This window comes from Daphnia pulicaria, chromosome 6 (genome assembly GCF_021234035.1).
Source record: "Daphnia pulicaria isolate SC F1-1A chromosome 6, SC_F0-13Bv2, whole genome shotgun sequence".
Taxonomy (NCBI): Eukaryota; Metazoa; Arthropoda; class Branchiopoda; order Diplostraca; family Daphniidae; genus Daphnia; species Daphnia pulicaria.
Genome location: NC_060918.1, coordinates 16,629,885 through 16,654,178, shown reverse-complemented (window position 1 = coordinate 16,654,178; position 24,294 = coordinate 16,629,885). Strand labels below are relative to the sequence as shown.

Sequence of the window (24,294 nt, the reverse complement as noted above, 5' to 3'; positions counted from 1 at the left end):
TCATCTGCCAATATAGCTGAGCGGGCGTGCGTTAATCAGGCTTTCGATTTCAATCAAACTTGCTTCCAATTCCAAGTAGTGCAGACAGGCTCGACCGTTGGAGCGTCGTAGCAGATCCTTTACGCTCCTCACCATACGTTCCCAGAATCCTCCCCACCAGGGTGCTAGTCTGGCGGAAAATATCCAGAGAGTTTTTCTAGATGCTAGGAAATCTTGGACGATTGGGTCAGCGTTGAATGTCTTCAGGTATCGGTCGACGCATCGGAACGTTTGAGCATTGTCCGAGCACATTACTGAGACGGGTCCTCGTCCAGCTGCAATTTTACGGAAGGCAAGTAGAAAGAAGCGTGCGGTCATATCCGGCATTAATTCCAAATGAATCCCACGAGTGGCTGCACATGTGAAAAGACAAACATAACACTTGAGATGATTAGTTTTCTTAGCTTTAGTGGTTGTAGGTAGAATATCTTGGATCTCGAAATTCTCTTCGAATAAATCTTCTACGCCTGCGATCGTAGCTTCTTTTGGAGCGTCTTCTTCAGCGGGCGGATCCTCAGCTAGCTTTTCAGTTGGATCGTCTGCTGAAGTCGGATCCTGGACGGATGACGAAGCTTTCCTTTTCCTTCTTCGTTGTAATGGTTTGTAAAACAATGGCCCAGCGAAGTCAACTCCAGTAGTGTGAAAGGCTTGTGTTTGGCGGAGTCGATTCAATGGGAGAGGAGCTGCTATCTCTTGGAATGGCGGTGATGTTAATTTACGCTCAATAGTGTGGCTAAAAACCAAGAAGAAGAATCACAAGAAATTACGGAAGTAAGTATGAATAAAAACCGTAAACCTCTACTTGCTAGGTAGTTTCTCAATATTGTTATATTCAATCAGGCTTATTTTCTTGATTGGTTTCTGCTACGCATTCCTCCTCATCTGCAAAGGTGCTCGAGAAAAGGACCGTTGTCAAAAATGAGTAAAATTGTTGAAAGCCTGTTTGAAGAAACCAACGAGATTTTCTCGACTGGTAAAAGTGGCAAAATGATGTGATTGAACAGAATTTTCATGCCACCTCGACCGTATCAGGATTGTTGTTCTCATGATTATCCTGTTCGGCATTTGCATTATTGTTCCGAGACACTCTGGAATTTACTTTTCTCGCATCACGGACAATTTGATGCAGCCGTGGAACTTTAAGAACTTCGTCACATCCTTTTTGGGCGTATTTTTTCATACCTCTTCTATTCTTTTCTTCTTTGCGGTTACACATATTAAATTTTTTGAAGTAAAACCTAACCTTGTTCAATGGATTAGGTTGCAATCGTTCGAAGAGTGTCCAAATCGAGGACCATACTGTTTGGCCATGGAGTAATTGGATCATCTAAAACAATTGGATTGAACAGGGTAAGGGAATGTTTCCATACATTCCAAATCGCTCACCGATATCACAATCATCGATCGCTTCAATCCAGTTGTCTTGCAGCAATAGCAAAACAATTTCTTGTGTTATCGTTTGTTGTTGTTCTTCTACTCTTGGTTCTTTTATTGATATCTGTTGCTAGGGAATGGAATTTGGCATCTTTCCCATCGCCAAACTTCGTCCGTCCATTTATAGTGCTATAGTTTTTTTCTTAGAATGCTTCTCAGTCGTCTCTGTAATATCAAAAGTGCAACTTTCATTCGAGCCCTTCTGCCTAAACTCGCATCATTGTCAGACTTCAAAATATCTTCAAAAATTTGACATTCCTTTTATTTCAGCAACAGCTGACTTATGAACCCGATCGTGACTTCCTGCAATAACTAGTGAGTGACACACAAGTGGATGAAATTCCCCCTGGTTTGTCGAAGACTCAAACGAAAGAGGAAAAGTAAAGTAAATTGTCTTACACTAGAATATGGTCCAAAAATTAGAAGAATAGCAATTAAAGAACTTCATTGAGGAGTACCCAACAGCTATATGACACATTTGCTGGATCTGTCTTCCACACTGCCTGAATTATTTAGGTAAAAGAATAAAGCAATATTACCTTTGGAAGATTTGATAGCGAGTAATCATGACAATGGACAACCTTCAATCAACAATATGGTGTATAATTCATTTGCATTTCTATGCAGGATGTGTTGACTGTTTCATTCGTTCTGCCTTATTTCCTTTTGTACCTGACATTTCTGCTGCTGATTTTGACATCCAGTTCCATCCTGGGTTAAAGCCATGCATATCTCAAGCATCTTCACACCACATACAACAACTTGAAAAAGATATATAGCTTATAATAGTTAATCATGATTAATATATTTTAATATGCGTTTTCAAATTCACATCCCCCTAACAACAACAACCACATATTTTATGGTTTTTGCTGTTCTGAAACATTGCACAACGCTTTAACTTAGTTTTACTTCCCATTCTATTCGCCTAAATAATTCAAACTGTTTTTTTTGCAGTGCCAACGAGGTCAGACGAGGAAGAAGACTATGACCTTCAACATTCTGACAAGTAACAAATAGATCCTTACTCAGCAGCTGTACCATATTGTAATTCATCTGCCTATTTCAGCATTTGAAAGAAGGCACTAACCGAAAGAAAAGCCACCTCACTTACCTGCTTCAATTTAAAAAAAAACACAGGCAACTGATAGATTACGACAAAATGTCAAATTTTGGTTAACAACTTATGTTTATTGGTGGTCGTGATTTTCCCCAACTGTTTTCAATGAAACGGAATTCTTGATGTAATTATGCACAGAATGTTTTTTAAGCGATGAAAAAAAGAAGTTTTTAACATTTGCTTTTTCATTTATAGGAAAATGTAAAAAAAAACCTCAATTCCCAGCTAAAAAAGAACTTCCGTTTAACTGTAGTTTAACTATAGTTTCCATTACTAGTTATGAGGAGTTATTTGGCCAAAAAAACTGTAGTTTTTTTAGTTCAAATTACTGTAGTTTTTCTTCAATAAAAAATGCAGTTTTATTACTATAGTAATCGTATAACAGTTTTTTTTACTACGGTAAACTTACTAGTTGTTCTACTACTAAAAGAAATATTTATTAAACACAATATATGAAGCTTTCATCTGTGTATATGACAAACAATCAACATTCATTCAACACCAGAAAAATACAGAAATCAACACCATAATAATACAGAAAACAGGTCAAATCGTAATTATTTGTAAAACTTAGAACTTAGAACATTCAGCAGCGTTCGTCAACTCTGTGTCAAGTGAATTAATTGGACTCTGAAAAATAAAATATAGATTTTTAAAACGTTCGATTATAAATATTGATTAATAAATATTTACCTTTGACACACTTGACAAAAATGTTAGGCTTGATTGCGCCTCATCTAATCGTCTGCTGCTGGCATGTTGCTGCTGATAGCTCCCGTAATTTGAATGATCCTCACCTAAATAGTTGTTAATGAGTGGATTCTGACAAGCAAAGACATGGTTGAGAATGTTAATTGACACAACCAAACGATAAGATAACAACGATAAATTTTAGTATAGAAATTTTACTTTAGGCGAATTTGTCCCCAATCCAGATGCAATCAACTCCGATTGGCTGGTGTTGATTGCTCGCTGTTGGTTCAGGTAACTGTTATCTAGATCATGCTCGAGTTTTTTGTTCCCTATAATAATGAGAGTGATCTTTATAAAATTAGCTAAGAAAATTTTGGTACTTTTTTTAAATATATACCTTGTCGGCAATTGGGGCATGAAGTTAGATGATGAGTCGTCATTTTTCCTGTTTTGTTCCAGTAATTGTTGAGAATTGCCGAAATTGCTGTTCATCTCAACACATCCCCTGACTTGGTAGAAATGGTTGATGCTACTGATGATGATTTCAACATATTTTATTTTAGTTTCAACATTACATTTTCATAATCTTGAGATGAATTAGAATTCTGATTATCGTAAATAACAGCAACTGAAGGAGATGGAGCTACTGCAACTGAAGATGATGGTGACGTCACTTTATTCAATATTTCATGGGCCAGCTTACTTCGGTCAGCCTTTTTCTTCTTCTTCTTTTCAGCCTTTAAGGCCAACCTCTCCTTTTCAGCTATATCAACATCAGCCTTTTCTTTCTTGACTTGTTACAGTTTTTAGCTTTTTCAGTTTGGGGCACAGCTCGGTGTGATTTTCTTGTTGGTTCAGGTGTGACAGCATCAGTTTCAGCTTCATTAAAAGAAGAGGATGGATTTTTAGTAGAGCCATTAATCTCTCGAGCTGCTGCAAGACTGGAAGCTTTTTGAGTTAGCGACAGCTTGTCATCTGTAATTTGACACACACAAAAGATATATGGATAACATATTTTTAGGGAAATTTTCTGAAGTAAAAATAAGAAAAAATGTTTACCACTGGTGCAGATGATAGTTGCAGCCAACCTACTACATTTTGCTTTAGACGGCCTCCCTTTCTTGTTGGTTTTACGACTTGATTCATGATGCTGCTGGTTAGGCCAGTTGAGGATGTACTCTTCTAAGCTGAAATTTGTTCTGCTGGATAATTGGCAAACACAGAGACATTTCCAATATCAAATGAACCGTCTTCAAACTTGAATAATACGCTATCAATAATGGGATCTTCTGCCATTTTGTTCTAGAAAACACACTTCTATAGGGATATCGCCAGGGTTATATTACCGGAATTCTGATATATTGCAATATGCAAGTATAAACAAAAAATCCAGAATGCATCTCATTTTGTAATAGGAAAAGGTTAGTCTGGGAGCTCAGCAAAAAAAATTATTACAATTTAGCAAAAGATGGTAAAATGATGATGATGCTAAAACATGGTTAGAGGGGTATCAGACACCAGAAAAGCCACTTCTGTCGACTGGCGGCCGGGTTCTTCAAGCGTGACGCGATTCCAAAAGTGGCGGGAACCGTAAAAAATAAACTTTGTTTAGCAAGCTCAAATTATCTAGGAAGCAAGCTAACATTATGTTGATCAATAATCCCGCATGACAGACATCAAATTACGGGACTATAATATTAACATACCATCTTTAAAATTAATAAATATGTAAATTCTTTCAACTTAGGTTAGAAAATACAATTTTTACACTAAAATAGAGAAACATTTGATTTTACTCTTATTTACTCTACTGAAAGTTTTAGGTTATGAAGCTTGGCGAAAGGGTAAGTGACGAAGGTACCCCATTTTTTAGAAGCGAGATTCAATTTTCGCAAGATGCACTTGAACTTACCAATCGCCTGCCACACTTTGAAGCAGATTTAACCACACATGGATTACAGCTTTTTAATAACTTTGAGCAAGCGGAGTGCATCCTGATTTTTATTTTTGTTCATTTTCAACATAAGCACCTGCAGCTTGGGTTCCAGCAGCATTGGCACACGTAGTCGTCTTGACGAAGTTAAAGAAGAGGAGTAGGAGAAACAAAGTTTCAGCACCATTTTAAAGATCATCAGTGCCTGGCATTTAAATTTTGTTTGCTACGATTTTTTTTATTGAATTTTTGTCATAGACAAATGTTTTTGAATGTGATTTTATTGAAAAAAAGGACTTTCAATAAAGCAACTCTTAAAGTGAGATGCATCGGCCAAAAAGAAAATACAAGATAATTTCGCACATTTAACACCTGAAATAAACACAAAAGCTTAGTTGAAATATTCCTACTAATTTATATTTTACCTTACCTTGTGTTTTTAGGTTTTCTTTGCACAGAACAGGAGTTGACTTAAACTCTACCTCCACCACAACGGACGTTTCCTATTCGTCCATGAGCCATTCGTCTTTCACCATTTTTACTTTGACCACCTATTGCAACCAATTAATTTAAAATCAAAGACATTCATTTATAGCCCTGCTATACCTCTACCACCAGCAGGGGCATGGACCCTTCCAACACCGGCAACTTGGTCTCCAGCAGCAGCACCAAAGCCATCATCAGCACCAACATTGGTCATTTAAAGACGGGCACCAACAGCTTGGTTTCCTGCAGCAGAAACATGGTCTATTTCAATATAAACTACGACCTGGGCTTCAGCAGCAGCACTAAGGCCACACTCAGCAGCATCATGGTGCATTTCAATATGTGCAACTGCAACTTGGGCTCCAGAAACAAGGGCTGCAGCGCCTCTACCTGAAAGGAGAATAATATAAGTATTTTCATATGACAATAGTTCTAATCCAATAGAAACAGTCTGGTGGGGATGATTTAATATTATTCCAGCAGCGATTGCAAGTAATCTTGCGCGATATGGTCCCAAGCCATAGCATGAAATGATCCCGATCTGCTGCACCAAAAAAAGTTTGAAGATAATTTTGAGTAAATAATTTTATATGATATCTATAAATACCCCAACAAACGCCCATATATTGTGGATGACAATGCAAATAAAGATTTATTCCCTTAATTGTCTCTTGTTGAAAGAGGCTAGAAAGATCTTGCGTAGTCCAGATTGCATTTCGCGATGACAACCTACTTTTGTGACGAAGTTTTCGACCGTCAAGCTTGCTAAGGATACGACCCTGACTCTTACAGCTTGCCTGAAGTCTCCAGCAAATAAACCGGGCTTTTCATATTTGAAACTTTGACAGTGCCATGTTTCTAAAAACGTGAAACAATGTAAGCAAAAAAAATTTAAAAACATGCAGGGAAAGAAGTAAATTCAAACCAGACAAAAGAAGCAGACGATATTTTGTCTGTTATTATATGATTTCCAAAGCCAAAATGGCAATGTTTACAACTAATAATTAATATTGGCCTCGAAAAAAATTCCTCGGTTGGCGGTTTCATCTGGAGCCATTCGTGCTTTCTTAGCTCGAAAACATCATGAAGAGAAACTAAAGACGAATTTAAAGAAAGCAACTGCTTTAAACTGTGTCGATTTGAATCCTTTTTCTTTTAAAAAGTCCACTGCTCTTAGAACCAAAGCTTGGACCCTCACCATGTTATCCAAGTCGCTATTCTCTTTGCGACAGTACGCGTGTTTTGGCCTGGTAATGTCCATTCGCATTTTAGATTTGCCTTGATCTCGAGTGGTTTTTTTCAAACTCTGGTAGCAATTTGGGGTCTTTCCACCAGTTTGATTTTTTAAAATCTATGGCTGAGCCGCTCCTTGAGAGTAGGTCAGACGGGTTCTGCGTCTTTTCGCAGAAGTAGATTTCTGCACCGAATTATCTGATTTTAGAGACTAGGTTTTGTACCCATATTTCTGGGGTTTTGTTGGCGGCTGTGATCTAACGTGGCGATCTAAGAGTATGTCCAGATGTGCACTTTATGGTCTACCCTCTGTTGGTCTCGGATATATTGCCCTAGTATAGAATCCATCAATTTACTCATCAGTTCAAGCCGAGAGATGAACAAATTCAATATTTGTTATTTATTATTTGATTCCATTTGCCGTTCGCAAGCCAGGATATCTGCAATGCCCTTTTCGCTGAAAATATAATCGGGTTTTACAAAGTCTCTAAAGCGTCAGTGCTAGACTGAATAGCTGTATCTTGGTCATGTATTCTCCGAGGTTATTATATGATCGGCGTTGAACATGAACTCGTCGGTTGTCGGGTCCCAGAGAATCCCTAGTGACTTCTTGTACGTATGCTTGGAATATAATTTGAACTACCACCGTAGAATCTCCGTTAGTTGGGCCAAGTTCGTCAAGCTTTTATCGCCTCTCTCTTACGCTTTGCAGCCTTTTTGATCTCCCACTTGATTTTAGGCTTTGCTTTCTGCAAAGCCAGGGGTGATGGTGAACCCGTAAAGGACAATAAATCGAGCGGGAAGCACAGCTATAGGAGGTGACAGGCTTGTCTTTGTAAGTAGTCTTGTCCATCTCTAAAACAAGACTTGAGCCAGTGGCCCAAAGAAGAAGATGAGGGCGTTTAATTGATCAGAAAGGAGTTGATTATAATGGATTAAAATATTGCACACCACAAATGTTTTAATTTGTCACGCTGTTGAAACTGTTTACAAAACAGAATGAACCAAAACAACTTGAACATTGGAAATTGGTTTCAAAGAGGGATGTTAAAATTTCCAAAAGGGAAAATTACAATTTATTTTTGTTGCAACGATGAGCAACATAAATTTGAGTTGATTTTTGGTGTTTTTAGGGAATAATTTTGTGATCAGAAACCACCTTGAAACCAAAACTTGCGATAGGAATGATGAAAACCGTGCCAAAGCTAAGGAAAGTAAACTTAGAAAAAGAGCTAAACTTATTGAACAAGTTGCTTCCCTGGAAATATGAATGCCTTCAAATCTCAAGAAATAAATTTCCATGGTTTTTTTATGTCTTTTGAGTTGGTGTTAGTGACGTTGACGAATAAGCTAACTGACCATCTTCCTGGCCAGATTCTAAAAACAAATTTCAAGATGAGTGACCATCCTAAGGAGAGGAATCTCCGTCGGATATTCTGTTTTTCTCATTTAACTCGGGCATTTTTCAAATGGCCTCTACTTTGGACATATTAATTTTAACAACACCATCGCCGATTACATGACCGAGCCAAGTTACTCTCTGTACGAAGAATTTTATAGTTCAACTTCAAAATATAAACAAATGGACAACGAGAAGCAAAAAAGTATGTCGGAACAGAAGAAAACTAACCAAACAAAAAAAAAATTCAAAAAAGTGGCAAAAATCCCAAAAAATACACCGTGAGGTAAAATAAAAATCGAACGCACATCTGACCCCATACTGTAGTCGCACGTACTGTGTCTCAGGTGTTTGTGACAGGGTGTTTGGTTTATCCTCTTTTCTCTCGTATCCACTTGGCGCTAGTCTAGATTAGAGTAGCGTGTCTCATCTAGTAGTCAATACTACTACAACAGTATACACCGTTTATCTCTAGTTGACGACAATCATTGCATCACTCTTGTAAAAGAGTTGGATCCAAGAATTAATCTTTTCCGCAGAACCACACTCACAACTGTTCTATTTCCAAACTTGTACGAGGAGGCGAAGACTAAACTTCAAAATCAATTCGGTCTGGTCGACCAAATCACATTAACCACTGATGGTTAGACCTCCATCAATGGCGTTTTATAAATAACCGTAACGGTTCATTATGTAAATGGAAATGATAGCCCAACTGTATTTTGAATTGATTTTTTTACGAATGTGAATTTAACAAGTGAAAAACAAGGTTTTTTTTCAATGAAGTTGTAAGTATACAACGAGGTCTATGAAATACAATAATCCAGTGGGTTTCACTATTTATTCAAATGAATAAACCGATCCTTGAGAGATAAGTTGTAAACAACATTCTTGCTGCCCTTCCAACAAGTTTTGGATTAGTGCAGTTTTCAAGTAAAAATGTAGCAGCAAACGAATTGGCGATAAACAACCTCGGCGGCGACTCAACCCATCTGGCGTAGAAACCTGCATTGTGATGCATGTATTTATTTTTTTAACGTTATGGCAGAATCAATTGGATCGATTTTGCTGAATTGAGCCAATTGGCTTCGAGTCCCGTCACGGAGCAGATGGTCACTTTCTGCATGACCCTTCGACGACACCATGCAGCAAGGGGTGGAGGTAGCGTCGGGCATGCGGCCTTCGACGGTAACTACACTGAATGCTGTTTTTGATCGCATTTCGGATTACATTCGCGCAAAAAGAAATGTCTCCTTTGATCGGATGGCTTTTGAAGAACGGCGACAGGGACCTTCTGAGTACTTCGATGATTTTTATATTGGCCTCTGGTGGTTGGTGGAAGCGGAGGATCTTGGTAGCATGTCTCTCTTGGCGCTGATGACGACGCATCACTGCCGGCAAACGTGACGCAGAAACAAAGAAGATATTGCTGGCAATCGGCCAACGATAATTCTATCTATAAGGCAACGTGACATGAGAGTAGAGAGTACGGTGGGTGGAGCTTGTTTATGTGGTTGGTATTTTGTGCGGAGATCCGTGGGATGTTATTGTTGAGTAGTAGTGGTCGTAGTAGTGGTCGGTGAAGTCATGCCTCTTCGAGATAGTGAAATGGGCTGTTGTACAGCGTAAATAAAATAGGTCCTAGTACAGAGCCCTGTGGAACACCAATTGAAGATTGACTTCAGCGAAGGAGCTGCCGTTAATGCATACAGACTGCCGACGGCCAGATATGTACGAGTTGAACCAAGATAGAACAGTTCCGGAGAGACCAAAGAGTGAGCTAATGCGGTTGATTAGAATGGAATGGTCAACCGTGTCAAAACCAGCAAATTGATCGAGCTTCGAGGAGGGCCGGCACCGCAGCCTTGCCGTTTTCCCTACTATTTACAATAGTAGGTTCCCAGATACGTTGGGACCCAGCCACCATTATTGCGTATTTTTACAGTTATTTTCGAACAGTTACAGACAATTAGCAGACAAGACGTCAAAAAATCTGCAAGTCTTCCAAAACTGTTTTGTGTAACACAATCCAGAGACTTTTTCAAAACTAAGCTACTTCGAAATGAGGCATGCCCTCTATTTAGAGGGCATAGTTTCTCTGAGCTTTGACTTCAGGATACTATCAACCGAAGCCGAAGAGTTCGATATTTTTCAACTCAAGTCAGCTGCCATCGAGAGGTACAGGGAATGCTTTTAGATTGCTGTGATAATGTGAATGATAATGAGACTTGTACCAGGATACGTATCATAAAAGCCAAAAAATGTTTCTTAGTGGCATCCACCAACCTGCTGCTGATCAACACATCGGATTCTTCGACAAAAGAAGGCGTTTCCAACGCCGACCATGAAAGCGGAGAAAGAAACAAAAAACACAAAGTGGTGGGCAAATTGGAATCGGAACCGGTTTACAACGAATTAGACGATCCCCTCCGAAAACCAAATTTCCACGTTCAGTCGTCACCCTCAACACTCAGCTCAGAGGAGGAAAGCACTTATTTGGATATCGACATTGAAAAGGACGTCAAACCGGAACGCGATTCTTTCCAATTCTCATCATCTCGTCATCTCGTCATATCCATTGTGTAGTGTACAGGCAGTCCCCGGAGTCTTCCGGACGAGATCGTACCACACGGCGCAATCTTTGGCCGGTCGGCAATGCGATTCCAATCCGCCAACTTTTGGGGCAAAAGCTCTGATGACTGCCAGGATATTGGGGTTTGTGGCCACCAGTATTGTAATCGGATTTTGCAGGATGAATTGGTTTGGATACATATCCAGCGGTCTGGTGTGCTGGGCCCGGTTGATAAGGACATTTATCGCTGCTAGCCGCAACGAATAAAAGTCCCAATACAAACACTCCACATTGCCACCACGCCGGCATGGTTATAATTAAGCCTAATAATTTAAGATATCTAATTAATAAAATTTGATTTTCCAATATAAGCTAGATGGTTGATTCTTATTATATTTACCTTGATTCTGGGTAGTACCTGAGAGCTAATCTACGATGTCCCGCCGACCGAATTGGAGTGTTAGTGGCATCTAGCGGTTATTTCCTGAACCTGAAAGAAGAATTAGCAGACAACAAGTGAAAAATTTGTCAACTGTCTACACCTCCGAATTCTTTCAAGAAAGTGTCAAAATTTTCGGAATGGTATTGAGTCACTACGAAATGAGGCATGCCCTCTACTTCAGAGGGCATAGCTTTTCCGAGCTTCGGCTTCGGGATGCCATCGCCCGTAGCCGAAGAGCTCGAGACTTTTTGACGCAGGTCACCTGTCACCGCGAGGTCCAAGTTCAACTGAGAAGGCTGGTACCCGGATACCAGACAGGAAGAAGCGACGAGTACAAATGTAATTGTACCGTCATCCACAACTCCTGGCGGTTTGAAGGGGTGAGTATTTTAAAATTATTACATAACAATAGCAGTTTTTAACTCTTTCTTTCTTCATTGCAGTTTGAAGTTGTTGAATCATTTGGTTGGGGCCCGCAGAGGCTCACCTTGGAGCGTCTCTGAAGAATCATTAACAACGAGATGAGTTTCAATGGCCATACAGGTATATACAAAACCAAAATTATTACCTCTCTTTCTAAACATATAATACCTCTATCCCAGCAGCTCGTGGCAGGGGTAACCGAGCAGCCCATGGTGGTGGTGGGCGTGGCAGTGCAGCCCATTGTGATGGTGGACGTGGTAGAGCAGCCCGTGGAGGAGGTGCTGGTGGCCGGGGAGCCCGTGGAGGAGGTGCAGCCACCCTTATTTGAAACGGTTTGAAATAATTACAAAATTATTTTCAAAATGCATAATTATATAAGTTATATTTCTTTTGCATCGCAGTTTCGATGCTGAATTCACTCAACCGGACTTTTTTTTTGTCACGCCCTCATCTGTTGATCTAATTGAAAAGGCCGGGAGGCATTACACGGAAATTTTTTCATGCAAATCTAGGTGTTATTCTCTGAATCAATAGATGTAGGGGAGAGTGCCGGTAATGTTTCCTCCCTCGCCCTATGTTACACAAACGATCCTAAAATGGAGAACAGAGGGTGGAGGCCAGATATGCCAACCAAAAGGAAGACAGCATGCAGAGAGTTAGAGAGAGAGAGAAAAAGGAAAGACTGGATATGGGAGAAAGAAAAGGACAATCGAGAGCGTGACAATATCCGTTTCCGTCGAACGATATAGAATTAGAAGAAAATATTTCCTTGAATAAATTCAATATTTTTATAATTCTAACAAAAATGTGGGTTCTTCGTAGAATCATTAATCCAATGATTTTAAGTCATTTCGAAATGAGGCATGCCCTCTATTTTAGAGGGAATAGCTTCTCTGAGCTTCGACTTCCAGATGCCATCAACCGAAGCCGAAGAGCTCGAGATTTCTTAACCCAAATCAGCTGTCATCGTGAAGTACAAGGAATGCTTCGTAGACTTGTACCAGGATACCAAACCAACAGGAGTAATGAATAAAAATTCAATCTTTATGCATGTATGAATTGATATCTTCATTAAAAAAAAACAAGAATGCTGTAAACTCAGCGGATTTCTTAATGGCTCCGAAGAGAAATTCTAGGATGACCATCTGCCCTACTAGCACAGCGATGTATACGTACGGCTGGTCCCCGTGTTATGGTTGGTATATAGTACCCTGTATTAAAATCTGAAAGCGATTTTGATTTTTTAAACCATCTGGTGACCAAAAATATAACTTGTCGTAGTTACCCATCCTTCGTCAAGAAAATACATTCCCGCAGGACAAGTTGGTGGGGGAAGAACAGATATAGCTTAGGGCATATTTCTTTTATTGTCCGATTTTCTGAACATTGTTTATGTTGGACTTGGGATTCTATGACATGCCCTGAAGGAATAAAATCTTTGAAATTCGAAACTGCTTCTCTAATAATCCTAAAGAAAATAAATTGGGGAATTTTCTAAAATATCAGGCTTAGCATTTTTTATGCACCGAAAAGAAAAAGTAAAATGCATAATATTTCATGAAAAAGAATCATTTGAAATTCAGGTTCGAGCCTTGGCTTTCGGCTTCATAGTCCGTTGTTCCGCAAAGCGAACAGATTGTTATCTGATCAAGCATACACATCAAATCAGATATTGTATCTTTATTTACAGCTTTTAATTGTATTGTCCTTACAGAGCAACCATATAAATGCCAATTTTGTTTTCCCCTCATCACACCAAAAACAACATGTTTTACCTTTATCTAAAAAAATCATAACGTCTGGCGTCAATCGTAGAAATCAGTTAAATAATAATTTTATCAGTTAAAAAAATAATTGTGAATGAATTGTGAAAAATTACATATATTATTGTAAAAAAATCTCTATTTCCTATTTAATCTTCGCCCTTTAAAAAAAATTACAATAATTTAATCTAATTTGAGTTAATAAGAGCAAGAATAAGAATTGGATTACAATTCCATTCATATTAGATAATATGGTGAAGACATGCCACATCAGATCAAGATATGACCAAGAAAATTATATGGTGAAACACATGCGACATCAGATCAATTGATGAACAAAATTTTAAGAAATAGTGTCAGTAAGGGAAAATATTGGATGGGGGACCAAATGCGAGCTCATTACTGCATATTTTTTATTTTTGTTTTTATTCTCGAGACGTAATTTTAATTCATAGAAAATGACGAAAAACTGAAGTCTCATCTCCGTCCACATCGCTTTTCGCAGTATATTCGGCTCGTAGAAAGAAAAACTTTGCAGAGATTAGCAAGATAGGCTGATACTAAGGCCAAATCACTGCGCAACGGATCGCGATTCCGCTCCAAGCACCAATTGACGCAATTGATCCAGACTGACTAATATTTACCGTTGGTTGAAACGAAGAAGTTCAATAGCTGGCTACGAAAAATCCTTGCAAGTCACATGATCACCTTAGAGCTTCCAAGAGATTAAACGATAGCTGTGAATTGGAGCAGCAGATGAGGTTTGCCTTATGCTGATGTGTGTCCTGGTGGCAGGCACAGGAGCCGGGGAATATCACAAACAAATTCATGGATCGGGAAAACTGCCATCGAAATTTTACTAGGCGATGGGCAATTTCTGTACATTTTGCCAACCTGAGTAATTGAGCAAAAATAAGTCTGGCGATTATGGAGCGTGCCACATTCGAGGAAGAATAGATGACCTTCAGTTCAAAGTTAAAGTGCTGAAGGAAATAAGTTGACATCCTTAGGGTTGAACGAAATAGGGTCTTTGTATGAATAAGGGATCAGGTGGAAATCAATATAAATTACATTCATTTTTTCACGTTGATTCTCATGATATTTTTTAATTTATTTTAAATTATTATTACGAAAAGTTTTCTTTCTTCTAAGTTGATATAGGCTCCTCCCACATTAAAACGGACCACCCGATGAAGATTCTCGTACATGTTTAGACTCTTCTAACAACTGTTTTTGTCTCATGAGTATCATAATGTGGCAGATATTTGGTCTTGATATGCAGGGGCGGATCCAGCTAGAAATCTCAATGGGGACCTTTTTGGCAGGGGCATCGCTTTTCTTTTACACTTCCGTTCGCCATGTAGGCATTTAGTCATTTGATTTTATTATTTGGCCAATAAGGTAAGTACAAGTGGGACTTTTCATGGGTTGTCGTTTTTTATCTTCCTTTTCTTTTCTTTTCTTTTGGTGTCGTGATGGGAAAAAACATCGTTAGATAGAATACAACTTTCCTTAAAATTACTAAAATAGATACAAGAAAGACAGAACCCACTCAACGTGAAGTGTGGTTTCGTCAATGGCCGTCGCTAGGGGTCTTTCTATTGATAGAATATTACAAACGGGCAATTAGGCTAACCAAACAACGTCCAGTTGGTTCAGCAATCGCGGAACAATGGCAACATTTGCAGCATAGGTCATGACTGACGCTTAAACCTTTCAAGTCACCCTCTTAAGATTGAGCAAAATGCCTTCGGCTGTACAATTAAAAATTACCGGAGTGATCACTGTGCAATTACGAAAAGTAATTGTAATTGTACGAGGAAGAAATGAGAGAGACCCTAAAGGTTACAAATACCTCCCACAATCCTTACTTCTGATTTCCGCTTATGAATTATTCTTAATGTTGCGTCTACTATATCCCAGGATCCAGCCGGACAGACAATCTAAGAATAACACGAATCGAAGAGATGAGGTTTTGAGATTTCAGTATAATACGAGTTCCGTTTGCTAAAACAATGGTCGGCATATGCCAGTCCCGAAGGAGGTAGCCACCACGTTGCAAAAGCGTTGAGACAAAACACAAATCGCCGCACTCGTGTGAACCAACGCATTGGTGGCAACCGGCTCACACAACACGATTTCTTTAATTAATCAAGACGTATCGGACAGCAAAGCTCTGGTACCCTCTTGATGATGACAGGTGTTAGGTAAAGTAACCGCGGGTGGTGAAGAGTAAGGGAACAGACGGTCTCTTGCGGAAGGCAATGGTCGGGGAGAGGAAAAGCGATATGATGAACTGGATAAGCAGAATAATCTTGAATATCCTCAGACGTCATCGTTGATATATTATTAACTGGCCATTTTTGGCCGTCCGTCGCGAACCAGAAAATCCTTGGTCGTTATTAATAAACGGTTGTTATCGTCTGTCCCTTTATTGAGGTGGGAAATCTTGCCCTCGATAATATGGGGATGCCGGGTTTTGAAAGCAACGTGAGTCTGTATGTCCCACCTGTGAGCAAAATCCAAAAATAAAACGTCCTTACATGTTCCTCCTATGGCAACCCGACTGATCCGATGGGTTGTGGCGGAACAGCTGCGTGTATGAGGGTGATGTAATTGTTAAATGGTTTGTTGAAGATCGGATAAAACCCCAGCTAATTCATTTACAAAATTTGACGAAAACGACGCCGAAAGAGGCGAAATGTCCAAAGCTACAGCCAATACTGATTGGAATTAACTTTTTGATTAACCAAGCTGGTAGGCTGTCAATGACAGCGGAGGGAGGCGTACGTCAAAATTCACGAACAAAAATCATCCGCGCCGCCTATTTACATAGAATAATCAGTTGAAATTTGCGCCGAGAGCTGGGAATAATGATGACGGTGTTTATTGTTCAATGATGCGTCATATCTTATACTGTCAGCAGTCGTCCCATTTATGCTATGATAAAATCACAAATTGAATCATACCTTTATCTGGCGTCGTACTTCTTCTAGGTGCCCCGGCCTCATGGCGCCAATCGACACTTCCGATTCGCGGTAGTAACTCGTTCAATCATCACGTCATGAATTCCATCAGAATTTTTTTTTATTTGTTTCAAGTCATTTACGAAGGTAATTGTTTTTTCAATGCGTCATGGTTAAAATCGAGCCATTTTTCCACCTTCGCTCAAACAATATTGAAGTGAAAAAAGCTTTTGCGTTATCGAGTCAATATTTTGCCGGGACAGATCACATCCGTTGTTAATTTTGATAAGCTATGATGATAGGAATGAGGGGGGGGGGGGTATCTCTTCATTTGATTCCAATGAAAAGGATCACAACAACAATAACAACACGACACAACCGCAGCAGTGCATTTGGGATTGTTAACTGTTTGTCTTATAGATTCCCGACTGAAGAATCTCTCCATAATTCTAAAACAGCAACTGTCGCTTAGTACCAGAAAAAGCGTGAGAGAATATCGGGTAGGAAACGAAGGAAAACGCAAGTTCATCATCGCAATCCGACATAAGACATTTTTTTTTACTTTTTTGGCCAAGTGAATGAATTTTTCCTTCCATTTTGTGTGAAGGTCGTTGCTGCTAATCCACTTGTACACAAGTAGCCTATATTTTGTTTCTCTTAATGATTTCCATCATCGTAATTCTCAATCGTATTTTTTTACCAATGGCAGTCCCTCATCCCTTTTCGTGATATCATTATTTTTCTTTGTCATTCATTTTCCATTTGAATTTTCAGTTTAGACAATTAGATAAGAAAATTGTCTATTTAGTAAAGTGGACTGGTTGTGACGAGGCACAGAACTCGTGCGAGCCTCACTCGGAATTAAAGGAAACCTGCAACGAAAATTTAAAGAAATTTAAAAACTGTAAGTTAAAATTACAATTAATTTAATGAATAATCAAATTATTAATTGATTAATTATTGCAGATTTCAAAAAAGTTGAAAATAATAAAGCTTCTCATGGATGCCGACTTGGTGCATCAGAATTCTCATGTTCCGCCTAAATAGGCTTAAAGCTGCTGCTGCCAACCCATCCGCCGATGGTGATGAGTTTAATGATGATGGTGGTGGACCGACTCTTCTCCACCATCCACAGCACAGTAACAACAATCCAACTTCACCGGAAGAAGGTTTGACAACAGACATTTTTTGAAATTCAAGCACTCTGATTTGCTGCTTGGCAGCATCAACAGCAGATCAGCACGAACGAAGACAATTTGCAAAGACAACAGGAGGATGAAAAAACTGAATCATACCATTTGGTGAATGATTGCCTCGATGATGTCCAGATTTACGCTCCACCTCCTTTTTGCTTCTGCTGGATCACGAAAATCCTCGGAAGAACCCAACCTGATTACTGCTGGTTCCATCGGTATAATTGGAAAATTTGAATATTAACTAAATTTAATTTTACTAAATCATCAATATACTAATTTCATCTTTTTATTCATTCAGATAAGTACGACCAACGTTATCCACCACGAGATCGAAATGTAAATCATAACAGATATCATGAGAGATATCGCAAACGGGAGTATAACCGAAAACCATACAAGACCTATGGAGACAATTGGCCGAAAAAGAGAAGGCCACATCATCAATTGTGCTATAACTGTCGTGAAGAGGGACATCTTATTAAAGATTGCCCCATCCAAAAATCGATAAAAAAAAAGAAAACGTCATTATAAGTCGGGGCTAATTGTTCAGGGCTACCAGTGTACTGTTCAGATGACTATACGACACATTTTGACGATATCGTAAAAGTAAAGACTCCACCACATCATCCTCTTTTCCCCGTTCCCGTTTTCTGAGCTTGCTTCCTTGTACTAATGAAAAATTTGCTTGTAAAAAAGCCGCCACAAATTGAATTTTTAAACCGAGAGCAACCGGAAAATTAGGTCGGAGGTTTGTCGGGTCAAAACTGGTGTAAAACCGGTGTTGATCACTGGTGTGAAGTGTGATACTGGTGTTTGACACTGGTTTTACACCCACTTGTTTTCGTGATGGGGTTGGTTTAACACCAGTGTTCTTCTTCCATTTTGCACGATGTATGTTTTCCAGTGTCTTTCCGGTATAATACACGAGTATCCATTTCGTATTGTTCTTAGTGTTAACCTCGAATAGCTTGATATTATTTTTAGTCGAAATCAGTTTATGAAACTAATTTTTAATTAGAAAATTAACGCCCTACCTTTACCATTGCATTTAATAGTATATTGAACTAGTTGACAATCACTTTTCCATCAGTGCGACCACCTTATTTTTTAATAACCCCTTACCTCTTTTATACTAATTATTAAATCGGTCAATATGCTCTAACACCCTTTCATCATGTTGTTCTGGAATTTACTCAGAACATTCTTAAAGTCGTAATCCGTAGTAGCCTCATTGGCTTTAATACTCACTGAGTACTACTACATGTATAGTCGAAAAAATTTTGTTCCATCTCCACATCCTTTTTTCCGAATTGGCAACTTGTTTATACTTGACAACAACGGAAACTGAAATGATAATCTTCTCCCTCTGTTCCCTGTTGGATTTATCTCATTTTTATTTTTATTAAAGATTTATCTAAATAAAATTGTTGATCTTTCTGTCAACGAAACAGTTCATTTTTTAGATCAAAATTTTAGGACAGCTATATGGCTAGATTATCTAGCCATATAGTTGTCCTAAAATTACTTGAGGCATACACGGACTCACACTATATTTAATTACTAAAACATCTTTAAAGCTATAACATTAAAAATCGAAACTCTGATCAATAAAAAGTCAGGGAACATTTATAAGCTGTAAAAAAAATTATTTGTATTTCTTATCACAATTCTAATACATTTTCTAATTTTTACATTTTGTTTTCTATTTTTTTATATCAAAAATTATCATTTCTGGGGGTGGGGGCGGGTTTACAACAAATATAACATAATACTAATAAAAAAAACTCATGAAAAACATTTCGTGTTGCAATTTGTTCCCGGTGCTATGGCGGTCCACTTATCGGGCCACCCGCTCATCGGTCCAACCCGGTTATCGAGGCAGGTAAAGGGCTGCACCAGGTCAGCGCCACCAAGAGGGAGCTATGGGAAATTTGATTAATAGCTCTAGTGGCGGGAACTTACTTTTGGAATGCATATGCAAACTACGTTACTCGAAATTTTCAATTGTTTTGTTGTTCCATAATGGAATGGGAAGGGTTATAGACATTTTCAATGCCCAGAATTTTCAGCCAGGTATTTTTTAAGTCTGGATCGGTGAAGACATGCCAAAATTAGGGAATTCGCCAACGTGAGAAACCAAGAAAAACTCGTGAGACTTTAACATTTGGGAATAAGTTAAATGTAATTGCCAATAAGATTGAACTTATTCTTAAGTGTTAAAGTGTAAAGGCAATTAATGAATTGCTCCATGAAAAAAAGACTGAGAGGTTTGTTGCTGAAATAATGGGCGTTTTCATTCACAAGTAAACAGAATCAGGAAATCCTGAAAGAAAATTAAACGCTTTAATTAGGAAAAAGTGTTCCAACCCACAGTCAAAGTATTGGCCAATAGATCTGCTTAAGCACTCGTTATCGCCCATTAAACGGCCATCCATACATAGTATATGGGACCGTAAATTGTATGTGTTTCCCCCATTCGCCCCGTGGTGGCTCTGTGATCGTTTATAGGGCCACCCTCTCACGGGGCCGTAACGATGCAGGTAAAGACTAAGTTTGAGCAATAAAAACTGAATAATTCTATTAACACGAAATTGTAATGGACAGGTTTTCAAAAAGTGATCAGCTTCTTCGACGTCAAAACATCACCTGTTTATATTTACGCACAAAGAAGCTCTGCCTACTGGAATCCCAACACTGTTATTCCATTCGAATTTTTGAAACTGAACGTGGGCAATGCCATGAGGCTTTCCGGAATCTTTGTGGCTCCTAAACCCGGCAAATACTTTTTCTCTTTTTCGGGTATAAGTGAGGGCCATAAAGAATCAAGAGTAGAACTGCAAGTGAAAACTGAAATTGCGGATTAGTCGAAGGTAGGAGATGCAAAGGTTGCACTCTACTATCTAACATATTCGCAAAAACAAGTTGGGGAAAGGTGTCGGTCGCTGTTGATACTTTTTTATTTAAAAAATTTCTGGGCTTTTCTACATCAGCGATTCGGTAAGAAGCAAGTGGGAATGAATGAATGAATGAATGAATTGGAAGACAGTAGGACGGTACGACGGGATTGTACGTTACATCAAGTGCGGATTGCAGTAACGGATAGTGTGGAATAAACTACAATGGGCGAAACGATAAACGAATTGATTGGTCCACTTAAATCAGAATCCCTTTACGCATGATTACTAGTTCTCAATACGAAAATGTAAATTAAAATTATTTCGCATCTTATTCTCATTTTCTCAGCGTAGCGTACTTTTTCAAAACTTTTCTTTAATGCTTTAAGCAAAAAATTTGAATCTATCATAGTTCGAACTTGAAAACTACTCTCATTTTTATTCGTGTTCATTTGCTACTGATTTAGCAGCAAATAAATTTCTTGACTGTCATCACTTAGCAGGTTATATTTAAAAATGAAGTTATTTCGTCAATGCTTTCAAACTAATTTCTAACAGACTTCTAACAGAGATTTGAACCTTGGACCTTTGGCATTTCAACCCAGATAGCTGACCAATGGACTACCGTTGACATGAGTTGAAATTAGGAAAGTATGATACGTATGGTAGCTAGCCGTCCATTAGCTTAGACATTGACTTATGCAATGCAACGAGTGACCGCTTGCTATAGCAATGACAGGTGCTAATGTTGAATTTGAAGTTTCTTATTCGACTTGGCAGATTTGATCCTGTGTCCTTCGACATGTCAACCCAGGATGCTGTCCATTAGACCACCGGTAACATGGTGGTTAAGGGGGAAACATGGGTCACTATAGTATGGCCCAGGTAAACCCTCCTTCACTCACCCTTCTCCGATGGGTACGCGCCACCCCCTTTCTGGCCGACTTGGGATGCGCGTCAGCCCCGTAAAACTCAAAACTTTGAACGCGTTTTACGGGCACTCTTGCTCATTTGCACTCCCTAAACCCTATATTAAAAATGATCAGCGTAAAAAGATCTACATATCTGTATCAATCGTTTTTCGATAACAGAAAACTTATAAATCCCTTATAAATTTTGCCCCGAGCCCCGCTTATAAATTTTTCTTAATGTTGCGACTAGGGTAGACTGGGGCATTTGTGGACAGGGGCATTTATGAACAGTTGACTTTTCCACTAGTTGTAATAACTATATTATAATCAATTTTCACCCCAATGTCAAGAATAACAAAATGCTTGCCCTCAAGAATTTTTATGGAAAGTAACGAAAATTGTGGGAGCTACATAAAACAATTTAATTTTTCATTTTTTTATTGACGGAATTTTTTCTCCCGGCGTTATCTTATAATTGAGGTACCCCTGAAATGTTCAAAATAATTAGAAAACAAAAATAATGGTTAAAAAGCCCATTGAATTCTGCGTTGGATATGTTGTTTAATTTTTTTTGTTGAGTTACTTTGTTTAGTTGTAATACAATAAAATGTAGAATTATATTTTGGCCGTCATTCAGGTACAATTAAAACGGGGTATTTTTGGACAGTATACAATAAATGAGCGTAGATAGCACACGATTTTCAACGTCACAGCAGTCGAGTAGCAAAATAGTTAATTTTTTCTAAACTTATATCTAAACTTATTTCTAACAGGGAGTTCCTTAATGTGTTTCATATCAAAATCTATGCGCGGCTGGTCTACTACACGATATAGAGGGAATGTTTTCTTTTTCAATTGATTAAGTTTAATTATTTTAACATTGTCGTTGGTGCCTAATCGCATTTCTTTTTTAGTTACGTCTAATGTTATGTTATGTAAATTCAACAAATCTATTCCCAAAATACAACCTTCTTCTTATTTTGGTAATACGTAAAAATTTTGGTGCACATTGCATTCGGGGGATAGTTGTAATAACAATCAAAAAATTCCTGTAACGGGCATACTTTTTCCTTCTGCACTTTGAAAAACTCTTTTTGTGGTACATGCATATTCATTTAAGACTGCTGCGTCAGGGACCATGGCACTCATCTGAAATAAAACTAGCAGCCGCGCCAGTGTCTATAAGGGCCAAAGTTTTTAAATGAATAAAAGCTACGGGGACACGCAAAAAACAATATGATTTATGTTGAAAATTTATTTCTCTTGTTTTGGGAACTTCCTGGGATCCCTGGTGCGACATTCGTAAGCGTAATGTCCTATTCCTTCACAACGGTAGCATCTAACCTGTTATTTATCTCGGGGTTGTTTGTTTCGGTCGTCTTTTGGTGTAGGGGGGCGTTTGTAGGGACTTTTGGATCGGTCACGATTTCTGTGATTGTCTTGTGGTTTATTTCGTTGTCCACTTGCACTTCGGTAATTGCTGCTGGTTGATCTTTGACGGTTGTGTTGTTGGTTGTCTTTATTGTGGTATTGTTTTTGTTGTTGGTCTTTCCATTTGACTGAACTGTAATTTGAGTTGTTGAATGGGCGTTGTGATGATCTGCTTCTGGAGTCGTCTCCCATGTAGTTTACGGATGATTCTTTTGTGTCTGATTTGTCACATAAGAAATTGATGCTGTTAAGTTTCTTTTCTAGTTCTTCTAATTTCTTTTGTTGCATGATTGTGGCTGTTAACAGATCCACGTTAGGGTTTTGCTGTGTTGTAGTGGAGGGTGTTTGTGGGTCAAATGCCAACTGTTTAAACATCATGGATTCGGCCATAATGGCTGCTTCTTGTGCCTGTTTCCAATTGACATTCGAAGAAGGTTGTTTTTGAAAAATGAGGTCGCGAATGTGTTTAATCGCATCTTTAAGTAGTATTTGAACTAATTTATCGTTTTTTAATGAATCTAATTCTGGGTCTTGGTTTTAAGGGTTGCGACCGTCGTTGTAAATGGAGTTGTATAGGGCGTTAATTTTATCAATGAAATTTCGAATGGGGACGTTTGGGACGTTTGGGGTTTGTTGTAAGTTTTCTAATTTAATGATTTGCTGGATTGTCGGCTGGATGCTTGAAATGATCTTTTAGAGCTTGTTTCCAAGCGGCGTATGCTTCGTCTGGAGCATCTGTGAGGCGTTGTGTGTGCAATTTTAATGCTGGTCCGCGGAGTCGTGATGCTAAGTTTGCTTTTTTGATTTCTGTTGACCATTTGTGTATGGTAGCAATTGAATTGGCTTCGGACAACCAAGAAGAAATGTATTGGTCGGTTGCTGTTCCACTGAAAAGTGGGATCGCTTGAATGTCGTCGCTGCGGTTTAATGTAGTGATGAGGTCGTCTAAGGCGGTGGCGGCCATGTCGTCAGTGTCAGTGGGTGCGGGTTGCTCGTTCAATAGGATGTTGGGGGTAGGTGATGGTGATTGTTGATCTGATAGGTTATGAGGTTCAGTGGGTGAGATGCAAGGTAATTCAACGTCTAATTGATCTTGATATCCTTGAATGACGTTTTCTGGTCTTAAGTGATCTTGTTGTACATCGGTTAGGGCTGTGTTTAATGTAATTATTTGTTGTGAAAGGGTTTTACTTTCATTTTGTTCAGTTTGGAGTGCTTGCTCTACCTGTTTTAATTTGTTCACTTGAGTTTCTAGTTCTTCGATTTGTTTTTCTTGAAAGTTAGAGTGTTTTTGTTAATTTGTAATGGAAATTTGTAGTTGTATGTTGGATTGTTTTAATTAGATTATATCTTGTTCTA

General features: G+C 38.7%; 1 protein-coding gene across 1 annotated transcript; it reads right to left on the bottom strand.

Annotated features, from left to right (window-relative positions):
- Positions 1–2,183, bottom strand: LOC124342119. Its single transcript, XM_046795090.1, has 2 exons — positions 2,146–2,183; positions 1–772 (listed from the first exon to the last, which is right to left on the bottom strand). Exons 1-2 carry the CDS (start codon positions 2,181–2,183, stop codon positions 1–3), a joined length of 810 nt encoding a protein of 269 aa, XP_046651046.1.
- Between the last annotated feature and the right edge of the window lie 22,111 nt (positions 2,184–24,294).

What these genes read in the sequence shown, in the direction of transcription:
- LOC124342119 (XM_046795090.1), bottom strand. Translation starts at nt 2,183, where the DNA reads ATGGAACTGGATGTCAAAATCAGCAGCAGAAATGTCAG. An exon ending in ATCAGCAGCAGAAATGTCAG is followed by an intron (nt 773 to 2,145) that starts GTACAAAAGGAA and finishes CTTGGTTTTTAG; the next exon opens with CCACACTATTGAGCGTAAAT.